This window comes from Balaenoptera physalus (genome assembly GCF_965194825.1).
Source record: "Balaenoptera physalus genome assembly, chromosome: 10".
Classification (NCBI taxonomy): Eukaryota; Metazoa; Chordata; class Mammalia; order Artiodactyla; family Balaenopteridae; genus Balaenoptera; species Balaenoptera physalus.
In genome coordinates this window covers 80,036,924-80,062,606 of record NC_138889.1, presented here as the reverse complement: position 1 = coordinate 80,062,606, position 25,683 = coordinate 80,036,924, and the positions used below count along the sequence as shown (strand labels likewise).

General features: G+C 36.6%; 1 protein-coding gene across 1 annotated transcript in view; it reads right to left on the bottom strand.

The window, feature by feature from the left end:
* Positions 1–22,731, bottom strand: part of LOC309667758 (zinc finger protein 133-like) — a 141,037-nt gene extending 118,306 nt beyond the window's left edge. Inside the window, exon 1 of the mRNA XM_082476691.1 lies at positions 11,042–22,731. Within this exon, the coding sequence (XP_082332817.1) occupies positions 14,210–15,376 (1,167 nt within the window). The 5' untranslated portion in view covers positions 15,377–22,731 and the 3' untranslated portion in view covers positions 11,042–14,209. The remainder of the gene's footprint in view (positions 1–11,041) is intronic.
* Positions 22,732–25,683: the final 2,952 nt, after the last annotated feature.

Genomic DNA, 25,683 nt, shown 5'->3' with positions numbered 1-25,683 from the left:
TGTTTATATACAGGAAACTCAACATTGCAACATGCTTTTGAAGAAAAATTGGATTAGTTGATGAGGGAAATGCTTATCTCATTTACATGTTTATTTCCAACACAAAATATGTAAGACCCATACTCACCTGGCTGCACGTGTTTTACAAACCATTGATTCCCTTTAAAGGAAAATAAAACTGTTTCGTTCACAAGAAAATAACGTTTCCAAGCCAACTTGAGGACTGCATACTAAATTATTTTTCGAAATGGGAAACCTAGTACCAATAGAGTTACTTCAAAGTTAGGTCATATTTAATAGAAAAAAATAGCATAACAAAATGATTTCACAGTGACAGCAAGGGTGGATTTGAAGTCAGAAATTTGAAGTCATTTTCCAAAAAAATGAAGCTCAGGAAATGTAATTTTGCTAATGTTCCAAAGTTGCAATTACTATCCTCCATTAAAACCTGTTTCTTCCCTTGCGTTCCCTGTGTTTACTGATGGCCCCTCCCGCCGCAATTTGTCCAAGTCAGAAACTTTCTCCTTTTCCTTTTAGCTACTCGTTGACAGAAAATTGATTATCACATCTGGTCTACTATATTTTTAGTTTACCAAGTCTTAAATTTCTTCTTTTTTCTCTTCCCATAACTGTTCTCCTTGGTTCAAACTCTCATCCTTCTTGTCTTAGACTATTCTTTTCTCCAAGTATATTTCTTTTCCTCAAATATCTTCACTACCTGAATCAATTCTCCATGGAGTGATCTTTTGAAAACAAATGTCATTTCATGGATTCATCAAAGACTCAATATTTCCACAAGTCTAAATATAATGGCATCACAAAGACTGTACACTCTAAGATTTTTATATTCTTCGTCTACTATGATTATCTTAACATTACAACCATAGTTATTTGCCATTTCCCAAATATGTTATGTCCCTCATGAGAGTCAGTATATTTAATGGTTAAGAGTGTGGGCTCTCTAGGGAGAGACATCCTTGTTTAAGTTCTGCTTTGCCACTTATTAGCTGTGTAACTTAGGGTCCTCTTTGTGTGTCTTTATTTCTTTACCTGTAAAGTATTGATAAATATGGTATTGACATCTTCAGCTATGGTAAAGAATAAAAGGGTTCATCCTCCTTAAATATTTAATGACTAACATGAAATACAGTGATCTCTCAATAAATATTAGCTATGATAATGATAATGATGATGGTACTGAGGCTGATGCAGAAGCAAATCTCAATATTTTTATAAATGTTTGTTTTCTTTTCCAGAAACATAATCTTCACTCTAGTTCTCTGCTTGGCAAACTCTGAGTCATATTTCATGGCATAGACATTTCACATAAATAAAACAAGTATTGCCTGAGCTTACAAACATCTACTACAGAGCATATCCTATTATATTGTGCATATTTACTTGCCTTTTTATGCATATGATATTTATATAGTATCAATCCATGTATCTGTAAAATGAACATAATATTTTCTACATCATAGGATTTTATGAACACTTAATGAGATATCTATGTAAATTTCTTCCAAAAGTGCCTGGTACATTACGAGCAACATTCAAGTGTTATTTGTTATTGATGTTGTTTTATTATTTTCTAAATTTTGAGTTCCTTGGTGTGGAGGCTGTGCCTTATTTATTATCACATCTCCACTTCCCAGAACACAAATGGCACTTAATAAGCACGATCTTACTAATATGCGGAACCTTAAAAAGTCAAACTCATAGAAATAGAGAATAGAATGTAGTTAACAGGGACGGGGGTTGTGGGGTTGGGAGGATGTTGGTTAAAGGGTACAAAATTTCAGTTATAAGGTGAACAAATTTTCAAGATCTAATGTGTATCATAGTTAACTATAGTTAATAATAATGTATTTTATATGTGAAATTTGCTAAGAGAGTAGATGTTAAGTGTTCTTAACCATACACGTACACCCACACCCACACACAAGGCAACTATGTGAGGGGATGGTTATGTTAATTAACTTGATTGTGGTAACCATTTTACAACATACGAATATCAAAACATTATGTTGGACACCTTAATCATATACTATTTTACTTCTCAGTCATATCCTAATGAAGCTAGGAAAAAAGGGTTAAATAACTTATAAATGAATGTTCCAATTGAGCAAGATTTAGAAAATTAAAACAAATTAAGGTTTTTTATTACACATATAGCCCCCCAAAATCAAGATTTATAGACATTGGGGAACTTGTAGGTCAAATAAGGAATATTATTACAAACCATGAAATGTAACAAAATATTATAAAAAAGTATTCATTAGTCCAAGTCCCAATGCCACTATCAGAAGTAAGTCTTCTGGTGTACCTCTTCAAAATACTCTAAAATTCTGAACACTTGAAAGGTCTGAATACAAGAAGACTGGTCCAGCCCGGAAGTAATAGTAACCAACTCAATAATCATAAGAAGAATCATTGAATTCTGTGACCTTTGAATAATCTTTATTGGCTACACTAAACAAATGTCTCCATCCAAGACAGGATGCCTAGCAACATTCTTTCATTAAACAAATGTCTATTGTGTGCCCACTCTGTGCCAAGCATTGTGCTAGGTGTTGGGACAGTGGCTAACAAAATGAACATACTTGTTTTACAAGGAGATCTGAGTCTATAGGGAAGATAGGCCTTAAATAAGAATAGCTCTTACATCTAAAGTCTTTCTCAAGGAAAGGCACTAAATATCAAGATATTTGTAGAAAGTATATGTTGTTATCTGCCATTTATTACCTTTTAGTTGCTTCCCCATTTTATATTTTATTTCAATTCCATTTAGTCAAGTTTAGAGTCTTCAACAGAAAGCCATGCCGACAGCCTTTTAAGATGTCCTGTAGTTCCTGGAAATGGACTGTTAGGTGCCTTAGTGATGCTGTTGGTATATCAGATTCTTAATGACCTCTTACTGAACTTAGAGCAACAGGACAGAGTTTACAGTGGAGTTCAAGCTCTCCAAACACTAAGGGCTAATCAATGGTCCTTTAGTAGCTGGTCACAGTGTCAAGACATGGCACACGATAAACTCACTCTCTGTAGTTATACAATGGCTCAGGCTGAATTTCCCAGGTGTCTGTTTGGAAGTCCGTCATTTGGCTCTGGGAAGCCAAATGGCAGCTGGAGAAAAGAGAATCAGTGAGGCTGAGTGAACAGGAGCATTTCATAAACGAAAGGTGAGATAAAGCATTTACATCCTGCCTCCATATTTTTATCGATTTCAACTTTAGAGCATGGGGAGAATTTAAGGGCTGTGGCTAATTTTCCTCCTCAAACTTTAACCACAAAATAACAAAGTTCATTTTAAAAATATAATCACCACAATCCTGGAATATTTAAATAAATAAAGCCCCACAGTGTCTAAATCTTTTTTTCTGCTGGGGTAGAGATACATGTTTATGTGGGTTTGTTTGTATGTAACTGTATCTCACATCCCGGAATTACTCTTATTATCAAGGACTCACAGATCTGGCTAAGACACAGGGAAACTGTTTATAACCTTTCAGGTGCTGTCTCTACCTCTGGGATTTTCTAGAAATAAACACAGTTCAAGTTTAGTGTTGTGCCCATATTAATATTTAAAATACGATTTGCATTTTTAAGATAGTAGTACCTTAGATTTTTATTGCACAGAGGTATTTTGAAATGAGTCCAACAGAATATTTGTTATGATATATACTTGTTCCTCAATTCAATACCTACTTTCCTTGATTTGTATTTATTTATATCAGCAGAAACAAGGGTATAATCTGTAATAGTGACTGGTGTCATTTATTTTTAGTTTTTATATTTTGGGCATATAGATGGTTGTAACTTTATTTATTTATTTAATTTTTATTTTATATTGGACTATAGTTGATTTACAATGTTGTGTTAGTTTCAGGTGTAGAGCAAAGTGATTCTGTTATACCTATACATGGATCTGTATCATTTAAAGAAAGCAAGATGCGATACAGGGAATTAGGGTTGTCATTTTATTCTTATTTTAGGTAGCTGAATAAACTTGAGCAAGACATTTCAGTTTTGAAGTTCTGATTGCTAGAACTTACTGTCTAGGAAAGAAGCCATTATTTTTAAAGTAGGTGTGAATTAGATGTCCTCCCTGCAGCACTGTAACATTCATAGAGCATTTCCTACGAACAAGGCACTACCTATTCTTCAGATTTTCCAAACACCCTTTCATTTAATATTAACACAATTTTCTGAAAGTGGTCTTCATTTAGTAGATATAAACATTGAGAATTAGGGAAGTTAATAGTTAGTTGAAGGTCACAGAGCTGTGATGTGATAGAACAGGATTTATACGTGGATCTCTCTGCAGACTGAGTTTTCTGGTATCTTATGCCAATACTCAAACATCAGGGGAACATTTCATGACATGTGAACCCTAAAAATCTCAAGAAAAAGAAGTCAAGTGCATTAACATTTGAATCTCCTCTCCCACGTCTACAAGCAGAAACCTATACCTGAGTGTGCAAGTGATTGGGAAAAGATCTGGGTTATTGGTGATGACAATTGCATGAAGACAATACAAGTAAAAGAAACATTTGTATCTTTATTACTTCCCAAATTTAATAGGGTCTCTAAAATACTAAGGGACATTGACACATATTTCAGACTAGGGGAAGTCTCATAAGATCTTGCATTTTAAGAAAAATATAGAGGAAATGTAGTATATTCTAAATGAGGCGGGTGAAGAGAACATATATGATGTCACATGCGGAAGATTTGAAGGGACTGGGAGTTGTTTAGCCTAGGTAGGAAAAAATTATGAACTATGTTTGCCATATATGGGCATTGGAAGGGTAAGCAGCCAGAAAAACAATTAAGCAATATCTTAAGCAATTAAAATATTAAATGGTAGGTTCAACAGATAATTGCAAGCAAAACATGGAAGGATTTCCTAATGATTAAAGTGGCCTAAAGATGAAATGTGCTATCATCTAAGAGGGAAATAACCAATCACAGAGGTCAGCTGACCATCTGGCACTGAAGGTCTGGCATGGATTCACTGATAAATTCAGATCTGGGGTGATGATATTGACATCAGATGTTAATTATAACCTTGGTATTTCTTCCTCGTTCAACTGTAGCACAGGCCTTTGGTGACTCTGTGTGCCTTTCTTTCCACTTGACTGCCTCGAAGACAAAGGAGTGACTGTCTCACCATCCTCATTTCTTTGTTGATGGTTGAAAAACATTTCTGTCTTAAATGAGGCCGATAAACCTTAGTTGAGAACCCAAACAGTATAAAAACAAAGAAACTTTGGCTATAAGCTATCTATCTAGATAAACTATTAAAATTTTTTCAAAGACAACAATCTAGCTTGGATGAATAAAAAACAATCATTTGGCCATTTGTGCAGACTCAAAGATTTCATTATCATTACTATGCCAACTTCTTATTTGTTCCTGACTTTTTTGTATTGGCAACAAGTCTATCTTGGTTATTGTTTCTTTAGAGGCAGAAATATTCCACTGTGCTGTCAACAGCGGCAGCCTTCCCGCATCCCATCAAGTTTCATTTTAGATGGACACAGACCAGATTGCTTCCTTACTGTGGCAAATCTCTTTTTCTGAAGATAGCATAGTAACCCCCCAACCCCTACCCGGTGAGTTACTTTTAAAAAGACAACCTTGACTCTAACTCATTTAGCTCATTTTCAGGGACAAAGTGGCAGAATTTATTTTCCCTTCCATCAACGAAGGAGAGACATGTACTTCAACGTCTAGTGTCTATCTGTCCTCACTTCCTCCCAACCCTGCCCACATGCATGCATACCTTCTTCATCTGAAATATCCCAAAACGTACTTAAATAAGTTACTCAAGCATCATCTTCTCTAGAAGTTATTGATGCCACACTCTGCTTCTCCTTTACTTCTTGGGAGCCCTCTTCCAGGTTCTCATAAATCACTGGAAATAACGGGTCTTATTATAATCACTGAAATCACCAATTTACTTGTTTCTTACAAACACTACCGCTGGGAGGCAGCAACTCTGGTTTTGCTCATTTTATTCTCAGAATCTGGCCAGATACTCCTGTTCCTACAAAACAAGGAGTAGGTACTTGGTGAAAGTTTTTTAGCCAGGCAACAAATGTGTTAATACTGTTTCTTACAGTCTGAACTGTTTTCTGGAGTAAAGGTGGTAGGGAGTGCTAACCAAGTGTATATTGCAAGAAAAATATGTTATTTTGCTTCATGCAACATAGGATTTCTTGTCATGAAGCCCAGCCAGTCCTAGAATTCACGTAGTCTGCTGCTTTGACTAGATATGTGCTTTTTGTCAGAAAAAATCACTCCTTTTAGAGGCACATCATATCTCATCCTCTTTTTGAGTCAGTTACTATTTACATCCTTAAATATGCCTGTATTTAAAGATCTTCAAAGCCAAACCCTCCAGCATATTATACATAGAGTCAGAAAGTTTGATACCTCTGAATATATGCTGACCCACAATCTGATTATAGAAAAAGTAAATGATGTTATATCATACCTGGGGGTATTTTGTGGCAATCATGTGGAAAATTATGCAAGATATTCCCTTTGTGCAGTAAACACAGTCTTAGTCTAATGCATCACAATGAAGTATAATAAAACACTTCAAGAACGCCTTCATTAATTACAGATTATAAAAAATAACGACAATCATCTCCCACACTTCACCTAATGTCTCCACGTAATGAATCTTCAGTAATGGATGTGTGCCTGTCTTTGACAGCCTCTATTTTTCCTTCCTAATAGCCCTCTCATTTATTTTACTGCAACTATGTCTTCACTACTGGAAGTGTTTCAGACACACACTGTAGATAGTAGTTACATCTTCCCCAAGACAAGCCTAGCAGACCAGTTAGACCAATTAGATGCCCCTTTCTCAGAACTGGACAATTCAGTAGAAAACTGTTTGGTTTCCATTTCTTCTAAGCAGCAGTATATTAACTGGGTTGTTCCTGCTATGAAATTGCCTTTTTGGTCCTAATCACCTAATACCTGGATCCTGATGACTCTGAAGCCTACTTTTCTAGCCTTCTGTACTTTCTTTTATCTCCTCTTTCTGGGCTGTAAAGCAAGTTTGTCGTTTTCAACAAAACTAAGAGAAGAAAAATGCAAACAAAATAAAATATAAAATTGTACCAAATGAAAGAACAATTGATGAAATTAGGATTAAAATATGCCCCTTTGTATTTATTCAATGAGTTATACAGCTTTCATTAAATGTAATGTGCTCTCAGAGGTAGATGTACCTGAGCTGGCATAACCACAAATTGATTTCTGACCTCAGGAAATTTTTATAACATATGGAAAAAAATATCAGGCCTAGTGGAGAATAGGAAGCATCTACATAGATGGTGTGATGTATAGTAGAGGATATAATGTAACATTGTATGAAAGATCAGATACATTGCTATGAGAGTTCTGAAGAGAGAAAAATTAACTGTGGCTTATGGGGCAGAAGTAGTCAGAATAATAATTAAAGAAAAATAACACACGTTAAACTTGGAAACAGAAAAAATCAAAACTTTGTCGATGCCATGGGAAATGTGAGAAAAAGGATGTAAGTCAGGAAGCTTAAAGATGCTTCAATTAGTAGGTCATTTAGACTGGAAAGTCAACTAAGTACAATGGAACAGCAGAAAAATCATAAGATCAACTGCAGTTGAGATCATGGAAGGCTTTGAATGCATTTATTTGTAAAACAGCTGGGAGTCAACATGCTTTAGAATTAGTAGCCTAACAGTTCTGTGGAGGATGGATAGGAGCCATGACAGAAGGGGAGGGTTCTACTGGGAGACCATCACCACTGCACTTCTGAGATTTACTGAGTGTGAGCTTGCCTTTAACATTCTGAACATGCTCAGTCCTATAAGTAAGGATCCCTTTTATTCTCTTATCCTCTTAATTTGTTTTCTTATGTAAGAAAAACAGAGTCTTTGGTAAATCATTCTATTGTAAAGTAACATTCAAATCTTACAGAGAAAATGTTAAAAGTCCATTTGAGTCTGCAGAAAACTGAAGAACAGGCATTGTTTGAATTACGCATCATTGATACGTATCTTCAATAGACTCTGTTCTTAAAAGCACAAAGAATTCTACTGAAAAACTGTTTTCTCTTTTCCTCTCTCTAATTTTCTATCTCTTTTCCTACTCCTATTATTATTTGGCCCTGACTTTTAATAGAAATAATAGTTTTCCTCTTTACACACTAGGTAATAACTTGACCACCAACAAACACACTTAGAAGGTTATTTATATTACACTTTCTCTTTCAATCCAGAGAATGACATTCAGATAAAGATTTTCTTCCAGCTCTCTACCCCTGAATATAGAGACTGTGCTTTAAATGAGTTTCACTGAGTCATTCAGCATTCAGTAGAACATGTTCACAAATCAAGTCTGACTAGGAGAAATGCTTCCAGTTATCATTTAAAAAGTCATATGTAGAAAGCCATACCTAGAAAATGATAGCTGAGGCATTTTTAAAACTGAAGACATATTATAAAACCTGCTGGCTTCCTTATTAAGCACATATCATGCACTTGGACACAATGTTTTGCTCATCTCTTAAATAAGTAATTTCATTAAAAAACATTCTAATGTTGACAGTACTTTTCCTAGAGGTATGGTAATAAATCAGAACCTCAAATTCAATGTAAAAAGGTCCCCTAGATATTAGTAGGAGACAAGACAATGATAGATCTGTTTAAATGTAACACTAAGAGATTCATGACACCAGGTATATTTGGCACATACTGCTATCAGACAGAGTGTAATCAGAAATTCCTGCAAAATCTCCCATTTAAAATGCTTAGTCTTTGCTAAGTGCAAGGTTTATCAAATCGCAGTGAGAAGTGCCGCTGGCTGAATGGTAACTGTGCACAGAGTTGCCCTGGTGGGGTTTTCCATTTCCTGCCCGCACGGTACAGTGCTTTTTCCCAGCGGCTTTTTGTTAACCTACAAGGACTCAACAGGTATATTACAAAACAGTAACAATTTGCTAAAATGGACTTAAATGAAAACTGGCAGGTATTTGTTTTTAATTAAAGGCCATTGTGTCCTGGGCAACAGATGCCCAAATCTCTTTAGAGAGTACCTGGGAAATAAATATTTTTGAATGTTATACTTGTTATTCTTATTGCAAGTGGCACTTGGCTTCTCCCAGAGTGCAGCCTGCTTTGTGGATGTTACCACATTCATCTTCACAGCATGGTGAGCAGGTGTCAGCTATGATTATCTTGGTTTTGCAGGTGGCAAGACAGAAACTCTGAGAAGTTACATGACTTGATCAAGGTCATAAAAGGACCTGAAGCTGCAGCTGCCCTGGACCAATTAAGTTTCTTGTTTATTTAAACGAGGGGGACCTATCAATAGGAGACAGCAAAGGGAAAAGAGTATTTTTTAAACGACTGCTTACCATAATTCTAGTTTATATAGTATCATTTAATCTTAATAACACTGAAGATAAGGAAATTAAACTTTTAGAGAGAGCCAATGAAGTCCAACCTCGTGGAGCAAATTAAAAATAGAGCCAAAATTTGAACCAAGATGATTCCTATGAATCTTCCCACTGTATTTTTTTATTTTTTTAAAATTTTTGGCTGTGTTGGGTCTTTTTTTTTTTTTTTTCCTTTGGCTGTTCCCACTGTATTTTGAAGATTGTTTTTACTACTATGGCAGTTTATTTGTCTTTGTTTGCCAAGGTACTGCATAGAAACAGCAATTATGATTAAGTTATCTGGGTTTAAGAAGGTGAGAGAAGTAGGAGGTAACTGAATCCATCAATATCCAAATCTATCAATTTATACTCCCCCATCCCAGAAAGGCAGCTTGCCTTAATTATTCTAAATATTTTCCTATGGCCTCCCTACCATTGTATATCATAGCTGGCATCTTGAAGTTGACAGAGGATCTTGTCCCTTAAACTAGATTTTACAGATGAGGAATCCATTGAAACGTTTATCTGGGGGCCAAATGTCTAGAAAGAAATTCCTCTACCCAGATTCCTTCTGCTCTTGCTGGAGGAGACTCCAGAGAGAAAAGTTTGACAAGCAGATATTGTGAACAAACTTACTACCCACTTCTCACAACAACTCCAGATTAGCACCACCTATGGCTCACTCCTCTCACATTTTGATTTTAATTCCAAATGTTAGACTCCTAAGGCATTGTGTGTTTGCACTTGAGCAGAGATCGTAGAATGACCCAAGATTGCACGTGTTGAATTATTACATAAAGCTTGTAAGTTCTTAAGTATTTGCTGCTCATTTAGTGCCAAACTTTTCCAAGGAAAGTATTCTTAACAGGAATCTTATATGAAATTGTAGATTTTGTGGGGGGTGTGTGTGTGTGTGAAATCACAAGTAAAATCCTTTGCCTAAAAAGTTTTATTTGAGATATACAAAAAATAAAGTCATATAGTAAAGTCAAATAAGCTCACACTGCCAAAAGGGGAAACATAAATTTTAATAACCCCGAACCAATAAATGTTATTTGTTTTACACTAACACAGTGAACTGAGACTGATTCAGATCATTCTCTGATGTCAAAGAAAGCTAGAAAAGGAACATAAATCATAGTTGCCCAAAACATCTTGATCATATTATATCTATTGCAGGGTCAGTTTCTATAATAAATGCTAATAATTCCCTAGAAATTTCACTCATTTTAATCCCAATAATAAGTGGATCACATCTAGCCAGTTTAATGTTTTCATAATTAATTTAATATGGGAATACTGATTAATGAGAATGGGTCAACCATGAAAATTTATAGTGGTTTATTGCTTATTTGAAATTGAAGTTGCAAGAACTAAGATGTTATATTTACTAAATTAGGAGAGAGGGTTGGTCTAAATACATTAGAGAGAGAGAAAGAGACAGACAGATACAGAGAAAAGAGAGACAGAAAAAGAGAGGCAGAAGATTCTTGCCCAAGCTAGAAGATGATGTAAGTTTAAAAGAAAAATTATTTATGAAAAAGAAAACTACTTAGGCAAGCGCCTTAAGACAAAGCAAATATCCTGTTTAAAATTTGGAACTAAAGGGGCTTCCCTGGTGGCGCAGTGGTTGAGAATCTGCCTGCTAATGCAGGGGACACGGGTTCGAGCCCTGGTCTGGGAAGATCCCACATGCCACGGAGCAACTAGGCCCGTGAGCCACAATTACTGAGCCTGCACGTCTGGAGCCTGTGCTCCGCAACAAGAGAGGCCGCGACAGTGAGAGGCCCGCGCACCGCGATGAAGAGTGGCCCCCGCTCACCGCAACTAGAGAAAGCCCTCACACAGAAACGAAGACCCAACACAGCCAAAAATAAATAAATAAATAAATAAATTAAAAAAAAAAAAAAAAAAAAATTTGGAACTAAAAACATTTCTAAATAAGAATCACAGAAGCACATCTGCTTTGGAAGCAAGTGGCAGAGTTCAGTAGTGTAATTTTTATTTAGAGTCCAAAATATGAGAAAAAATTTTAAATTTAGTGCCTCTTCATAATATTGTTGACTAGATCAGGGTTTAGTGACTGGTTTTCCCAGTTCTAAAGAATGAGGTGATGAGTAACTTTCAAAGCAACAACTCCCTTCTAATGTTATTTTTGGGTTCATTTAAATCACTCATTTGAATCTCCATGAAAGTTATTTCAGAAAGAAATGGAAGAAAAATGACAGTTAATTTTACTGCATTGGCAAATTTGGAGAAAAAAATTCAGATGTTGCATATTTTAATATTAGTATTCATGTTTGGTTCTTTTCTTGGAGTTCTGATTTTCCTTTTGAAATATCCTTCCCCCCCTCAAATTCTTTAAATTAGTTATAATAATTGATTTAAAGCCCTTGCTGCCATTTCCAATAACTGGGTGATCTTTTGGTCTACTTCTATTATTTTCTTTTGAATAAGGTTACATTTTTCCTACTTTATTCTATATCTGTTAATTTTTAATTATATTCAGAACACTGTGTATTTTAAAAGAACAGTTAGAGACTATTGTATGGATATTTCAAGAGAGTGCAAGCCCTTTCTTTTATCTGACAGTCAGGATATGAGCTAATCTTTCTAATTTCTGCAGGAGTTGAGTTATTCTGGGCTGTGTTGCGAGTCCAATTTTAACTGTGATTAGTACTCCAACTACCAACCAACCTAACAACACAAGAGCTTCCTTCCTTTCTTTCTTTCGTCCTTACTCTTCCTTCCTTCTTTCCTTCCTCCCTTCCTTTTTATTTTGTGCTAATATTTTTATTTTGGTATAATAAAACACGTAGAGGAAAATTGTAAGAAAAGTAGAAGGCATTATTGTATACCTTTTAATTGGACTTAACCAATGGTTTATATTTGTTCCATTTGTTCTCTCTCTCTCTCTCTGATCGCTCGCTCTCTCTCCTCCCTTCCTCCTGGAAAATGTATTTATATTTTATATACATTTTGTTTTCTATGAACACTTTGAGACCATTTTTTTCTGAGCAATTTGTGAATATGCTGGAGTCACTGGGCCCCTTTACCTCTAAAAACTCACCTGTGCACTTCCAGACTGAGGGCATGACTTCCATGACCACCCTACACTGCATTTATCACTGACCCAATATTGATTAAACACTATTCTCTAATCCATAGTCTTTTGTAACTACATGTTTTTCTGTCCACGATCCAATCATATACCAAGCATTGTGTTAAGTGTTCATGTGTCTGTAGTTGCCTAAAATATAAAGCAGTTTATCAACCTTTCTTTGTCTTTCCTGGCCTTGATATTTTTGCAGGGCAGTAGTTTCATAGAATATTTTAAAATTTCTGTTTGTCTATTTCATTTTTGTGTGGAAATTTTTTAAAAACAAATGTCTTTTTATTGAAGTATAGTTGATTTACAGTGTTGTGTTGTTTGTCTAATTCTTATGGCAATATTTAGGTTACACATTCTTTGGCAGGAATATTAAAAAAAAAAAATGACATGGTGTCCTTTCTAATGAATCCTAGTAGGAGGACTGTGGCTAACTTTGTTAAGGTGATACAGGCCAAGTTGCTTCACTATAAAATTACTATTTACCATTTTTTTCTTTGTAATTGTTTCAGTTGGAGTTTTCTGAGAAAGCAGATAGGATTAGATGTTCAAGACACTTTTGGGAAAATCATATTTGAGGAAAAAAAATGGAAAGGGAGACGGAGAAGGCAAGGAGAGGCCTCAGATCTAGATATGGGGGAGAAGGGGAAGGAAGAAGGCTGGGGAGGAAGGCTCTCAGCTGAAGCACAGTCTAAGAAACCTTCCGCCAAGCCAATGGGTGGCCCTGGAGCCAGAGCTAGCCTTAGAGGGGCCAAGTGTTTTAGGGTCGGATAGTTCTTTGTTGTGGGGAGCTGTCCTTTGAAGTGTAAAATGCTTAGCAGCAGCCTCGGCCTCTACCCAGTAGATGCCAGTAGCAGTCTCCCAGTTGTGATTACCTAAAAGTATCTTTAAACATCACCAATGTTACCTAAGGGATAAAGTTGCTTCTAGCCGAGAACCACTGCTTTATACATGTAGGTCTTCTCCTATCTTCTGGTGAAAGTTCTTATCTCTGAAGACCACTCGTTGTCCACGTAAGATTCCCCCTAAAGTTGTCCTTTCTTGCTTGATGGGGTGTGATTTATTGCTAAAGCCTCGTCTACATTCCCTGGGCATGAAACTTTTCTACAACGAGTGAGTCCTCCTGTGTCTAATGAGGAGTGATTTCAGCCGAAAGCCTTCCCCACACTTACTGCAAATATAAGCCTTCTCCCCCGAGTGTGTCCTCTGATGAGTGCTGAGGGTCGCCTTATCAGTGAAGCCCCGCTCACACTCCCTGCATACATAGGGCTTCTCCCGTGAGTGTGCCCTCTGATGTCTTAGGAGGGCTGCCTTCTGGCCAAAGCCTCGCCCACACTCAGTGCACTCAAAGGACTTCTCCCTGGAGTGGGTCAGCTTGTGTCTGACTAGATTTGCTTTCTGGCTAAAACCTTGTCCACACTCAGTGCAAACATAAGCCTTCTTCCCAGAGCGTGTCCTCTGATGACTGATGAGTTGTGACTTCTGTCGAAAGCCTTGCCCTCATTCCCCACACACAAAAGGCTTCTCTCCTGAGTGTGTCCTCTGGTGTGCAATGAGAGTAGACTTAGGCCTAAATTCTCACCCACATTCCTAGCACACGTAACGCTTCTCTCCTGAGTGTGTCCTCTGTGTGTGGTAAGGTTTGACTTATCACTGAAGCCTCACCCACACTCCCGACACACAAAAGGCTTCTCTCCTGAGTGTGTCCTCTTGTGTTTAACAAGATATGACTTCTGACTAAAGCTCCAGCCACACTCATTGCACAAATGAGGATTCTCCCCTGAAGGAATCCTCTGGCGGTTGCTGAGAGTGGATTTATCTCGAAAAAGCCTCCCACAGTCCCTGCAGACATAAGGCTTCTCCCAGGAGTGGGTCCTCTGGTGTGTGATAAGGTTTGACTTATTCCTGAAGCCTCGCCCACACTCCTGGCACACAAGGGGCTTCTCCCCTGAGTGTGTTCGAAGGTGTCTGATGAGAATTGACTTCTGGCTAAAGCTTCGCCCACAAGCCTCACATGCAAAGGGCTTTTCCCCAGAGTGTGCCATCTTGTGTGTGACTAGGTTTGACTTCTGGCTGAAGGTTTGCCCACACTCTCTGCAGAGGTAAGGCTTCTCCCCCGTGTGTGATCTCTTGTATGTGATGAGAGTTGATTTATAGCTAAAGCTTCGGCCACACTCACTGCAGAAACAAGGCTTTCCTCCTAAGAGAGTCCTCTGACGACTAAAGAGAGTCGATTTCTGGTTAAAGCCGAGCCCACAATTTCCACAAATGACTGCCTCAAATCCTGAGATTTCTACCCACTTTAATGCTTTGTCTGATTCTAAAGGTTTTGGCTTCCCAGATGAGCTGAACCTTGTTTCCATCACTGTCTTGCTTTCCCTTGAGCTTAATAGCTGTTCTTCAGATGGGCTGGAGAAAGTTCTTGAAGTAACTCTCTCCCTTGTCCTCCCAAACAAAGATTTGGAGCCACCTTCTCTGTCTTCACCTTCCACTCTGTCGCCCCAGAAGCTTTCGTAAGAGAATAGCTGCAGCTGCTGCTTCTGACCTGCTGGGCAGAGATCTGCTCTTTGGGGGGTTCCTGCAAACAAGCCTGGACAGATCGGAAGGTGATGGTCATGCAGCACGTGTTGATGTAATTGCTGACCACAGAAGACCAGAACGGAGGAGGAATAGGGTGGAACTTCTGGCTTTGGATCTGCTGAACAGGGGCTGGGCTGCTGTCCTCTCTCCTCTTTCCAGGGCTCTTCTCCGTACTCTAGCAGAATGACAAGTGTTGGTTTGGAAAATGAAATTCCCAAGGAGACTAGGTTGCTGTAGTTTTGCAGCATCTCTTCCCTGTACAGGTCCTCTGAGCATGACTTAACAGCTGCCACTCTTCCTGGGTGAAGTCCACAGCCACCTCATGGAATGACACGAATGTCTCTTCTCTCCTGGCTTTCAAGAGCCCCAAGGCCAATATTCTGGTCCTCTGAATGTTCTCCTTGGAGAAAGGTGAGGCTAAAGTTTTGGGGACACGCTTGCAAAGTCTATCCCACGGCAAGTGTGACAATGGTAAGGGATGCCGAGTTAGAAGCAGCCTGCTATATCACCTATCTTTCTTTTAGAAGTTATATAATTTTAACTTTTCCATTAAGGGTATGCTCTGTCTCAACTTCATTTTTTGTGTTTGGTGTATGATAGAGGTCAGTTCATTTTTTTCCATATAGATGTCAAGTTGTTGCAACATTTCTTCAAGAAGATTTTCTTTCCCTTTTGAATCGCATTGGCACTTTTGTTGAAACCAATGGGTTATACAAGTATGAATCGATTTCTTGACTCTATTCTGATCTCTGCTCTGTTCTGCTAGCTTTATATGATTGTCTGCATTTGAGCTGGAAGACTTGACTGAAGTTTCAGATAGGTTTGCTTCATTACTGCTTTTGATCTCACAAAGTCCTTGAATCCAGTCATTTGGAGAATGCCCAAGACTAGGTGACTTCTCTTTACATAGCAGGCTTTTTTACCAGGTTTCTTAGTTAAACACGAGAGTGGGCTGGGTGGAGAGGTATAATTGCTTAGCTGAGTTGGAGTTCTTCCAACCTATAGTCCATTCCACTGGCCTGCCCTGTCCTCAGTCCTGGCATCGGAGTCTGAAGCCAAACTTAGCAATGACCCCCAGATGGAGGTGGCAGCTGCCCTCCTCCTCTCTGAAGGGTTTGTTTCTCTATGGAATTCAGTTTATTTTGCTTCTTAAATCCACCACTCTGCTGTACCTTCGTAGAAAAGTATGGTTTTTATTTTCGTTTGTCTGTTTTACTTGTTACCATTGGAACAAAGCTTTTTTTCTGTTCTTTTATAGTCTAACTGGCAGCAGAAGTATTCCTGGTGGAAAAAAAATAAAGGGAAAGTTTAGAATTGTTCATAAATAAAAGAACTTGCATTTTGAATCTTTTGTGCTACCAATTCTTTTCTCTTCTCTTTACCATGACTATCACAAACGGCTAGTTTTTGTCTTCAGCCATTAAAATGTATTCTTAAGTCTTTAGCACCATCTAATATTTAACTAGCAATATTATTTTAGAATACAATGTCAAAGTTTTACCTTCCTTTTGTGAGCAGGAGAAAAACAGGCTGAGATAGGTCCATGTGACAATCAAAAGAACAGGAGTCACCATAGCAACTTTTCCTCCTCGTATTTTTATTTGATTATTGACTATGTTATCCAAAAAGGCTTTCTCAATGACCCTTGAGAAGTCCTTTCCAGCAGAGACTAGGAACACAGAAAGCCAGAAGTTTGTTTGTTGTTTCTCAATTTGAAAGGAACAGGATATTTACCATTTGAATAGAAAAGAGGGTGATGAATACAACATATTATGAATTGTAGAAATAAGATAAATTTTTAAAGTAAGTTAGAGAAGTTGTCTCTGTTGGTTTAAATGATGCAGTGAGACTTAAAATGAAGACTCAAGAAGCTCACAGCAATAAAAATTAATCTGGACCTGACACTGGCTATTGACTCACAAGTAAGCCTCAGTCTTGGATCCTAGCTGATAGCATTTGGACAGACCCGGTCAAACACAGTTTCACTGGATGTACAGATTGTTTGAAACAGTTTTTGTTTTTTCAAAGATAGTATTCACTGTGGTGCTCCTACTGTCTTTCAAGGTATGAAAGTCAAGTGAATCGATGATCTGAAGAAAAAAAAGTCTTTTTATGTTCTTTTCCTGTTTTTCACTTCTTTACTCATGGTTACACCCCCCTTGTGATGTTTTAGCATTCAGACTACACAGTGACAACACTCTTCACACAGAGGGGCATAATTAAATATTGAAAATAATTTTAAAAATCTTCTTTATATTTTATGTAGGAGCCAAGCCAGTAAGCATTCCTAGTACTAAATACTAGAGATTATTTTAGAATCTAAACGTTCACCCTAGAATCCTCTATGGGTATTATGAAAAAGTAAAATGTATCTTCTCAGCATTTGAGTTTCATAGAATTAATATAAGTTCAGCAAGATGATTCTCAAAATATCAGTGGTACTCAAGCTACAAACAAGCGGAAAGGAATAAAGGGAGTTCTGTGCTCCGGTAAGCTTGAGAATCATTTGGCTAATTCATCTTACACACGTTTCTTTATTAAAACTCTTCTCAGATGTTTTATGTCTAAGTTCGCTCTCAAGCTCCAAGGTAGGGGCATGGCATGTAGTGTTTCTGAAATTATTTGATTCAGAAATGCTTTTTCCAGGAATATCTTCAATTTCCTTGAAAACATGCGTCAGAAAAATCTGGTCTAATTTCAATAAACCTTATGATTTTTTCAAAGCCCTGCAAGATCTGGAATTCCTTTTATCCAAAAATAAAATAATTTGTCCAAAAGGAAATGCTTTATTGCATTCATAGCTCCTTGAAGATTTTGATGATAATTGAAGCATTTATTTGATAAGAAGTAATCGGAGGAACTCAGGATTTATGGAGAAAAGTGTATAGTAGAGCATTCATAAAAGACTGATCTTTGACCTTGGTTGGTATCATGGGAGGTAAATAATGAAATAGTGACATTTTCTTCCCATGTTCACAAAGTGCAACAAGCTTCATACCCTTGTCAGGATGTTTTGTGATAGTGCTGTGTTTCTGTGTTGTGAGTGAGTTTTAGAAAGTTGAATGAATCTAAGCAGTGAATTCCACAAAGGAAAAGACCAGCTATTATAACTTCTGTTTTCCACACCTATAACCGTGCCTATAAAACAAAGAGGAGCGTCAAAATAAACAGTATTTGAACCACTTCATCCAGCTCCCTTTCAAATCAGTGTGTTTTGTATTCTACAGTTCTGGTACTTAAATATTTTTTAAGTACAAAATATGGTCTGTCAATAGGCTAAGTGCTAATAAGGACTCTTCTATTACCACTGCCCATTTATCAAGGAGCTCAAAATATTGGAGCACAATTTATTTCCTAATATGGAGGTAGTTTGAGTTTAGTAACTTCAATTATGAGACCTAAACAACTGTGGAAAAGCTGCTGCTGCAACAGCTCTTAGGTTACTGAGGGCTCTCTGCTTGATCAAGAGAAATTAAGATATTTATTCACCTTTAACCACCTAGAGAGCAACATATCAGATGTATCATTACAGAATGGGTAGAGACTAGTGGTTTTCTTTGCAGGTGAACAATCATAAATGAATGTCAATTTTGGCACAAGACTTGAGGATTAAATATAAAGAGCAGCTTACATATATTTCAGGTACTGGAGGACATATGGATGTTGCACCAGAATTTCAGCTAGGGGACCAGAGTGATCACTGGTGGGGCTGGTGAGAGATGAGGGTATGGGAAGAGGTGGAAGCTAGGTCAAATTGAAATGAATAAAAATGAAAGAAAGTAAAAATACAGAATGAAACTAGTGTTCACGTTCTCATAACAGAATATCTGCAAAGGAATAAAGTTTATTCATATTTAAGAATGAATCATAGGGATCCTGGACAAAGATCCTTGCAACACTAACGCACAGTACCTTCTGCGTGAAATCTGCTGTCCTAAATTTTCTATAAAAATATACATACATTATATATATACACATATATGCATAGAGTAAATACTATTATTTTCTCCATCTGAGGGATGAGGAACTGAAACATGACGAGGTTAAGTTACTTTCCAGTCTTAGAGTAAAAGACAGGGCTAAAGATTCAAACAGAGCAATCTGGTTCCAGTGTCTGGACCTTCATCAAATGATGTACTATCTCTCTCAACATAAACCCTCTAATACGGGTCCAAACCGCTATATAAGAAGAAACTGAGCCCATGCAGAGCAGAGAATAAGGGGACAGAGTAAACCATTTCTTAACAGCTAAGAAATTTCAGCTTGTTTGATTGATTATGTGTTTGCTTTAATTTTGAATTGACATAGTAATATCTTGTATCTGTAGGAACATATAATCTAGATACAGTGAGTATCTTTTAAGGAGGTTTGCTTACATGTTATTCTGCCAATTGTAGAATAAGGCCAGTAACCAAGGATGGAAGATGGCCTAGAGCTGGCCACAGAGGATTCTATGAACGCACACTCAGTGCTCTTCATGCCATTATTGTCCTAGGCCCCCTTGATCAAATCAGAGAAATGGCCGTATGTGGTCAGCCTTCTCAGCTGCTCTCACATCCTCACTACCTGTCAACCATAAATCTATGGGAAGAATTTGGGCTAGCTTCAAATATTCCTTTTCCACTTCCTCATGATTAAAGAAATAGATGGTCTTTATATTTCCATCTTGTAAATTTACTGATAAATAATAGATAATGACATTTAAGAAAATTTATGCTGTATACCTTACTATAGTAGTAGAGTCAGAACCAAAACACTGAACCCATAGATTATCAATCTGTTACCTGCTACCTCATAACTTCATAACATTGCTTCATATAGCCCTTATACAATAAATTCTTTCATTATACAAAGTGAGTTAGTGTTCCTAATAGGGACCTTAAACTACTGCAAGAAAGTGAATTCCAAAATTAAAATAAAGTAAATTGGAGTATTACAGCATTGGGCTAGTGTTAAGTACACTGGATTGACTTTCCTTGAAACTCTTGAATTCAGCCAAACTAAGTGGACAAAGTTTATCATTTGCTTATTTCCCATCTTAAACCATCTTCACCCTCCCAGATGTATCTTCTTTCTTGAAGATATCTCTGAATTCCTGCTCCTAGTTTTTAGTACTGATTCCCCACAGGTCCATGTTCTACACCAGGATAGACTATGACATTAACTGGTTCCAGTTGACCTTTTAAATTTTTTTATTTTTTTAACATCTTTATTGGAGTATAATCACTTTACAATGTTGTGTTAGTTTCTGCTGTATAACAAAGTGAATCAGCTACATGTATATATGTATCCCTATATCCCCTCCCTCTTGTGTCTCCCTCCCACTCTCCCTAGCCCACCCCTCTAGGTGGTCACAAAGCACCAAGCTGATCTCCCTGTGCTATGCAGCTGCTTCCCACTAGCTATCTATTTTACATTTGGTAGAATATGGGCTAACACATATATATGGAATGTAAAAAAAAAAAAAAAGGTTCTGATGAACCTAGGAGCAGGACAGGAATAAAGACGCAGACATAGAGAATGGACTTGAGGACACAGGGAGGGGGAAGGGTAAGCTGGGACGAAGTGAGAGAGTAGCATTGACATATATACACTACCAGTTGACCTTTTAATAGTCGACTTAGAAATGGCAACCAACACAGAGATATAATCACCAAGGAGGATTTGAGGGTAAAATATACTGAGATCTTGTGCTCTGAAATAGTACCTCTTAGACACTCACTTATTCTTCCTCAACCCTTTAGCTCTAGAATTCTCTGATTATGCCTTTTTGAAAACCTATATTATTCCAAAAGACAAAACATGTATATTGCAGAAAATGTAGATACACAAAAAGAAAAAGCAAGGAGACACCCCAAATTCTTCCTACCTGGAGACATCCATTGCAAACCCCTTGGTGCATTGCTTTCCAGATCCTTTGATGTGAGAGTACATCTCTATCCTCTGAGATGTGACAGCTCTTTACGTACTTAAACACAGTTATTTCGAGGTTGTCCTTCTTTAATTTTTTTTTCAAGCAAAATTAAAAACAAAAGCAGAACAAAAACCTTTCTTCCTGGCATTGAATGGCTAGAACCATCCAAATACATCCCAATATCACTTTGCCAGTATAAAGAATAAGAGATGCTTTCTGTCATTCTGAAAAAAAATTTGATAAAGTAAAGTTTTGTACACCCAGCATTCTTTCTTACTGAGCTTTGTCTAAGCCAGGAGCTCAAAAGTGAGGCATACTAAAATAGCTTAGAGTGTTGACACATATTTGAAATTGGGCTCTATGTAATTGTTTGACAAGTAGCTTCTGGATAAAAGCACAATCAAAATGAGGAGATTTCCACTTATGTTTTGCTTACCTTATATAGGGCAGTAAAATGAATTAGTTTTAAAAATCTTTATCAATAGAAGGACTTCTAGAACAAAAACTACACTAAGAATTCCTGACAAATAAATATTGTAAGTTTCTTCATTTGCAAAATATGGTAAACTGATGAATACTTCTTTCTAATGAACACTATTCAATAAAAACAACTTGGGATAAAATCATGTAAGATGGTATGAAAGTCAAATTTGAGAGGCTTATTCAAATCTGTATATCTTCCAAGAATGTACAGTGTTGAATAATTCATTAACTGTTTGACACATTTACACACTCTTAAAAACCATGCAAACTGTATTACTGGACTTTTTTTCATTTTGCAAGTGGATTATATATATTTTTCATCTGTGAGACTCCAATGTTTAAATGCAAATTAATTAACATTGAGCTCTTGCTAATTAAATCAGCAGAGGGGATTTTGCTGACACTATGCTAGGTGCTCAAATTAAGAGACTGTCTCATTGCATTAAACAGAGTACATTTATCATGGATAAGCTCTCAGCCTATTTATCTGATATGACAGTTAATGGGTAAGGAAAATAAATCTTCCCAATGTTGTAGGCAACAGACACACAGCTGTCTTACTTCTGTCTTACTGAGAAGTTTTGAAGCAAAGAGAGAAGATATAAAGACTGTTGTCCTTAAACTGAACAAGAATATAATAAAACCTAAAGTTAGTTTCATTTCAATAAGTTGACTAGTTTTATTGAACTAAATAAAAAGAAGAAAAAATTTCAAGATATGTGCATATGTAACTTGTACTCAAACATGATTAAACGTTAGGTGATATATGGCAGCTGAAATCATAAAACAGACATAAAATGGAAACAACTAAGCTATCCTGTGCTTCTTTTAAATATCATTTAATATGTCCATTCACACATCCTGTCACCAATTTCTTTTAATATTTTTATTTATTAATTTATTCATATTTATTGAATTTCTATTTTACGCCAGCCACTATGCTAAGTGCTACGAACATAACTATGAGGAACAGCATATGTGTCTTGCCTCAAACCTTTCCTTGTAATGTATTTTATAGAAAATTTTTGAGAATTTAGTAGATGAGTAGAGTAGATATGAACTTATAAATTAGAATCTGTCTCTGTTAGGATATGTCTATTGCCTGACAGAAAAATGGTGCTTAAACAATATCAGTGGCTCGGGCTTCCCTGGTGGCACAGTGGTTAAGAATCCGCCTGCCAGTGCAGGAGACACGGGTTCGATCCCTGGTCCCACATGCCGCGGAGCAACTAAGCCTGTGCACCACAACTACTGAGCCTGTGCTCTAGGCCCCATGAGCCACAACTGCTGAAGCCCCCACGCTTAGAGCCCGTGCTCCGCAACAAGAGAAGCTACCTCAATTAGAAGCCCATGCACCGCAATGAAGAGTAGCCTCCGCTCGCCGCAGCTAGAGAAAGCCTGCCTGAAGCAACGAAGACCCAACGCAGCCAAAAATAAAAATAAATAAAATAAATATATTAAAAAAAAAACCAATATCAGTGGCTTAAATGAACACCACTAATAGCTTTCTAATTTTTTAACATGTGCTTGAGAGATTTCTCAGGTTTTTTTCTTTTTTTTTAGAATAAAATAAATTAGTTTTGGAATTGACCACATTCATTATTGACCACATTCTTCATATTTTTTAAAGTAAACATTCGAAGTTGATTTTCTAAACTGCTATATTCCTAACATACAACTGATTTTCTTAAAAAAATAAATTATTTTCTTTTAAATGTATTTATCTGCAGTTAGGATACATTTAGCTAACTTAATTCCACATGACTTTTTTGCTACTTAGTGTACTTTTTCAATACATCATGTAAGTGGCTTGATTTATAAGCAAGGGCCAAGAAAAAACAAATAGCCCTAATGATCCTGTAATGATTTCAGTACCACCATGATTTAGGGTTTGATCAAGGTCAGGAATATGGATTTGTAGGGCAAAGGAATCAAAAGCTAAAACCAGAGCAATTTGAGCATTTATAGTAAGCTTGCTCCTATAGTTTTGCAGAAATATGCTTCTATGCCTGATAAAAATTGAGAATGGAAATATTAATCAATTAACATTGCTATAGTTGCCTTGGACTTCATGCAAGGACCTAAAATAAATTGTATCTTTCACCTACAAGAGAATATTTCTCTCATTCTTGACATGTCTTCTTTGACAGTAAAACTAGTTCAGTTAACTAAGGTCAGTCTGGCAAAGAGAAAATATTTTATAAGACTTCTAGGAGAATAAAATGGAAAAGAAAGTTCTTCATATGTCCATTATGATCCACTATATTTATGCAGCTTTCCCCAATTGTTCCACTCCCTACTTGTAGATATACAGATATTTGTGACAGTTATTAGATTCACAAAATTGTGAATTTTATTCCATTCCATTCCATTTCATTCCAGTTTTATCATGTGTCTGAGACCAGAACAACTAAGGGAAGTTCTGTAACGTGGTGATTATCTGCCTTGAGTTTGATATTAGAAAACCTGGCTTCAAATCCTAGTTCTGCTCTTTTATAAATATAGATTCCTGGTTGCTACAAAATATATCATTTGCCTTCATTTTTAAAAAATGTTTACTAGAATGCTGATTTTTTCTGTAGTAGCAAAATGCTCAGATAAAAAGTTGTATTTCCCAGCCTTCTTCGCAATTACATCTGACTTATGTGATACATTTCTGGCTGCTGATACTTAAGTAGAAGTTTTTAGAAAGAGCTGGAGAATGGATCTTAAAATGGGGGCATGGACTCAGTTGGCAAGAAACTGCCAAATTCTGCCCTTTCCTTTTTCTGTCTGAAAGGAAGACTACATTCTAGAGTTTAAGCAATACTTTTTTGACTATGAAACAATGGGCACAGTAGTCATGGATGGGTTTATAGAAAAATCAAAGCCCCGAATCCTGATTTCAGCAGGGAGCCACGGTACTAGTCCCAAAATGCCTACTTCCAGACTTCTTTTTCTATGATAACAAATGAAATCCTTATTTTAAGCTACTTCATTTATTCCTTTTAGCTGAATGCAGTGGTGAATTAATACATTAGCTTGATAGTAAATCCAATCTGAATTTCAGTTTAAAATTAGAAAAGTTTCATTCATGAAATGAGTAAACCAATAATTATTTTAATAAGTGAGAGAATCAAGTAAGAACAGAGATGTAGAGGGCTTATCACAATGCCTGTCACAGAATTTGCAGTCTGTGAATCACAATAATTATTGTTATGTGCTATTTGAAAGGCAGTGATTTTGTTTCTTTTTTTTTTGTAATTTTTCCACTTGATATGTTACACCTGAGAAGCAAATCAGGCAACTAAATATTTAATGACTTGATTTTAAGATAAGTATAATTATGTGTCTTCACATGTCTTTTTATTCTTAAATCTAACAATACAAATAACCATGAATATATAAGAATTATAAAGTTATTTTGCTGGATGCATTGGCAGGCATATATGATGCATTGCTTTTAAAGTTTGTTTTTCCAAAACTTGCTCTGTAATTTGGCCTTTGAGAAATCTCTAGTGAGCCTTCCTGTTTATCTCAAAATAATGAAAAAAAAATTTTATTAAAACTGGATAAGCTGAAGCTATCATGAAAGTGAAGAAAGAAAGAAAGGAAGGAAGGAAGGAAGGAAGGAAGGAAGGAAGGAAGGAAGGAAGGAAGGAAGGAAGGAAGGAAAGAAGGAAAGAAAGGAAGGAAGGAAGGAAGGAAGGAAGGAAGGAAGGAAGGAAGGAAGGAAGGAAGGAAGGAAGGAAGAAAGAAAGAGAATGGACGGTATGGAGGGAGGGAGGAAGGAGGGAAGGAAAAAGATTATGAGTTTACCATGACTTTTAAATGAATATTTGGCTTCTTACAAGGCTCTAGAAAGGGATAAGTAGTGTCCATTAAGATAAACAAAGCATTAAAAAGAATTACTGTAGTAAATGTATTAATGATTTGAAGAGACTCCTCAGAAAACAAATCAAACTGAAAAAAATGAGTCTGAAGTATGACTCTCACATGCTCTGTGAAGAGCTTCATCCTTGTACTTTCAGTGGTCTTTTCTCAACTTGAATCATTGTTTTCTAGTGAGCTATTATATAATTAGTTTATGTTTAAACAGCTATATTTTCACTTACATTTCAAAGAAACCGCGGAAGTTCAAAATAGAATGTTTATTACAATTCTTGTATTTAACATTTC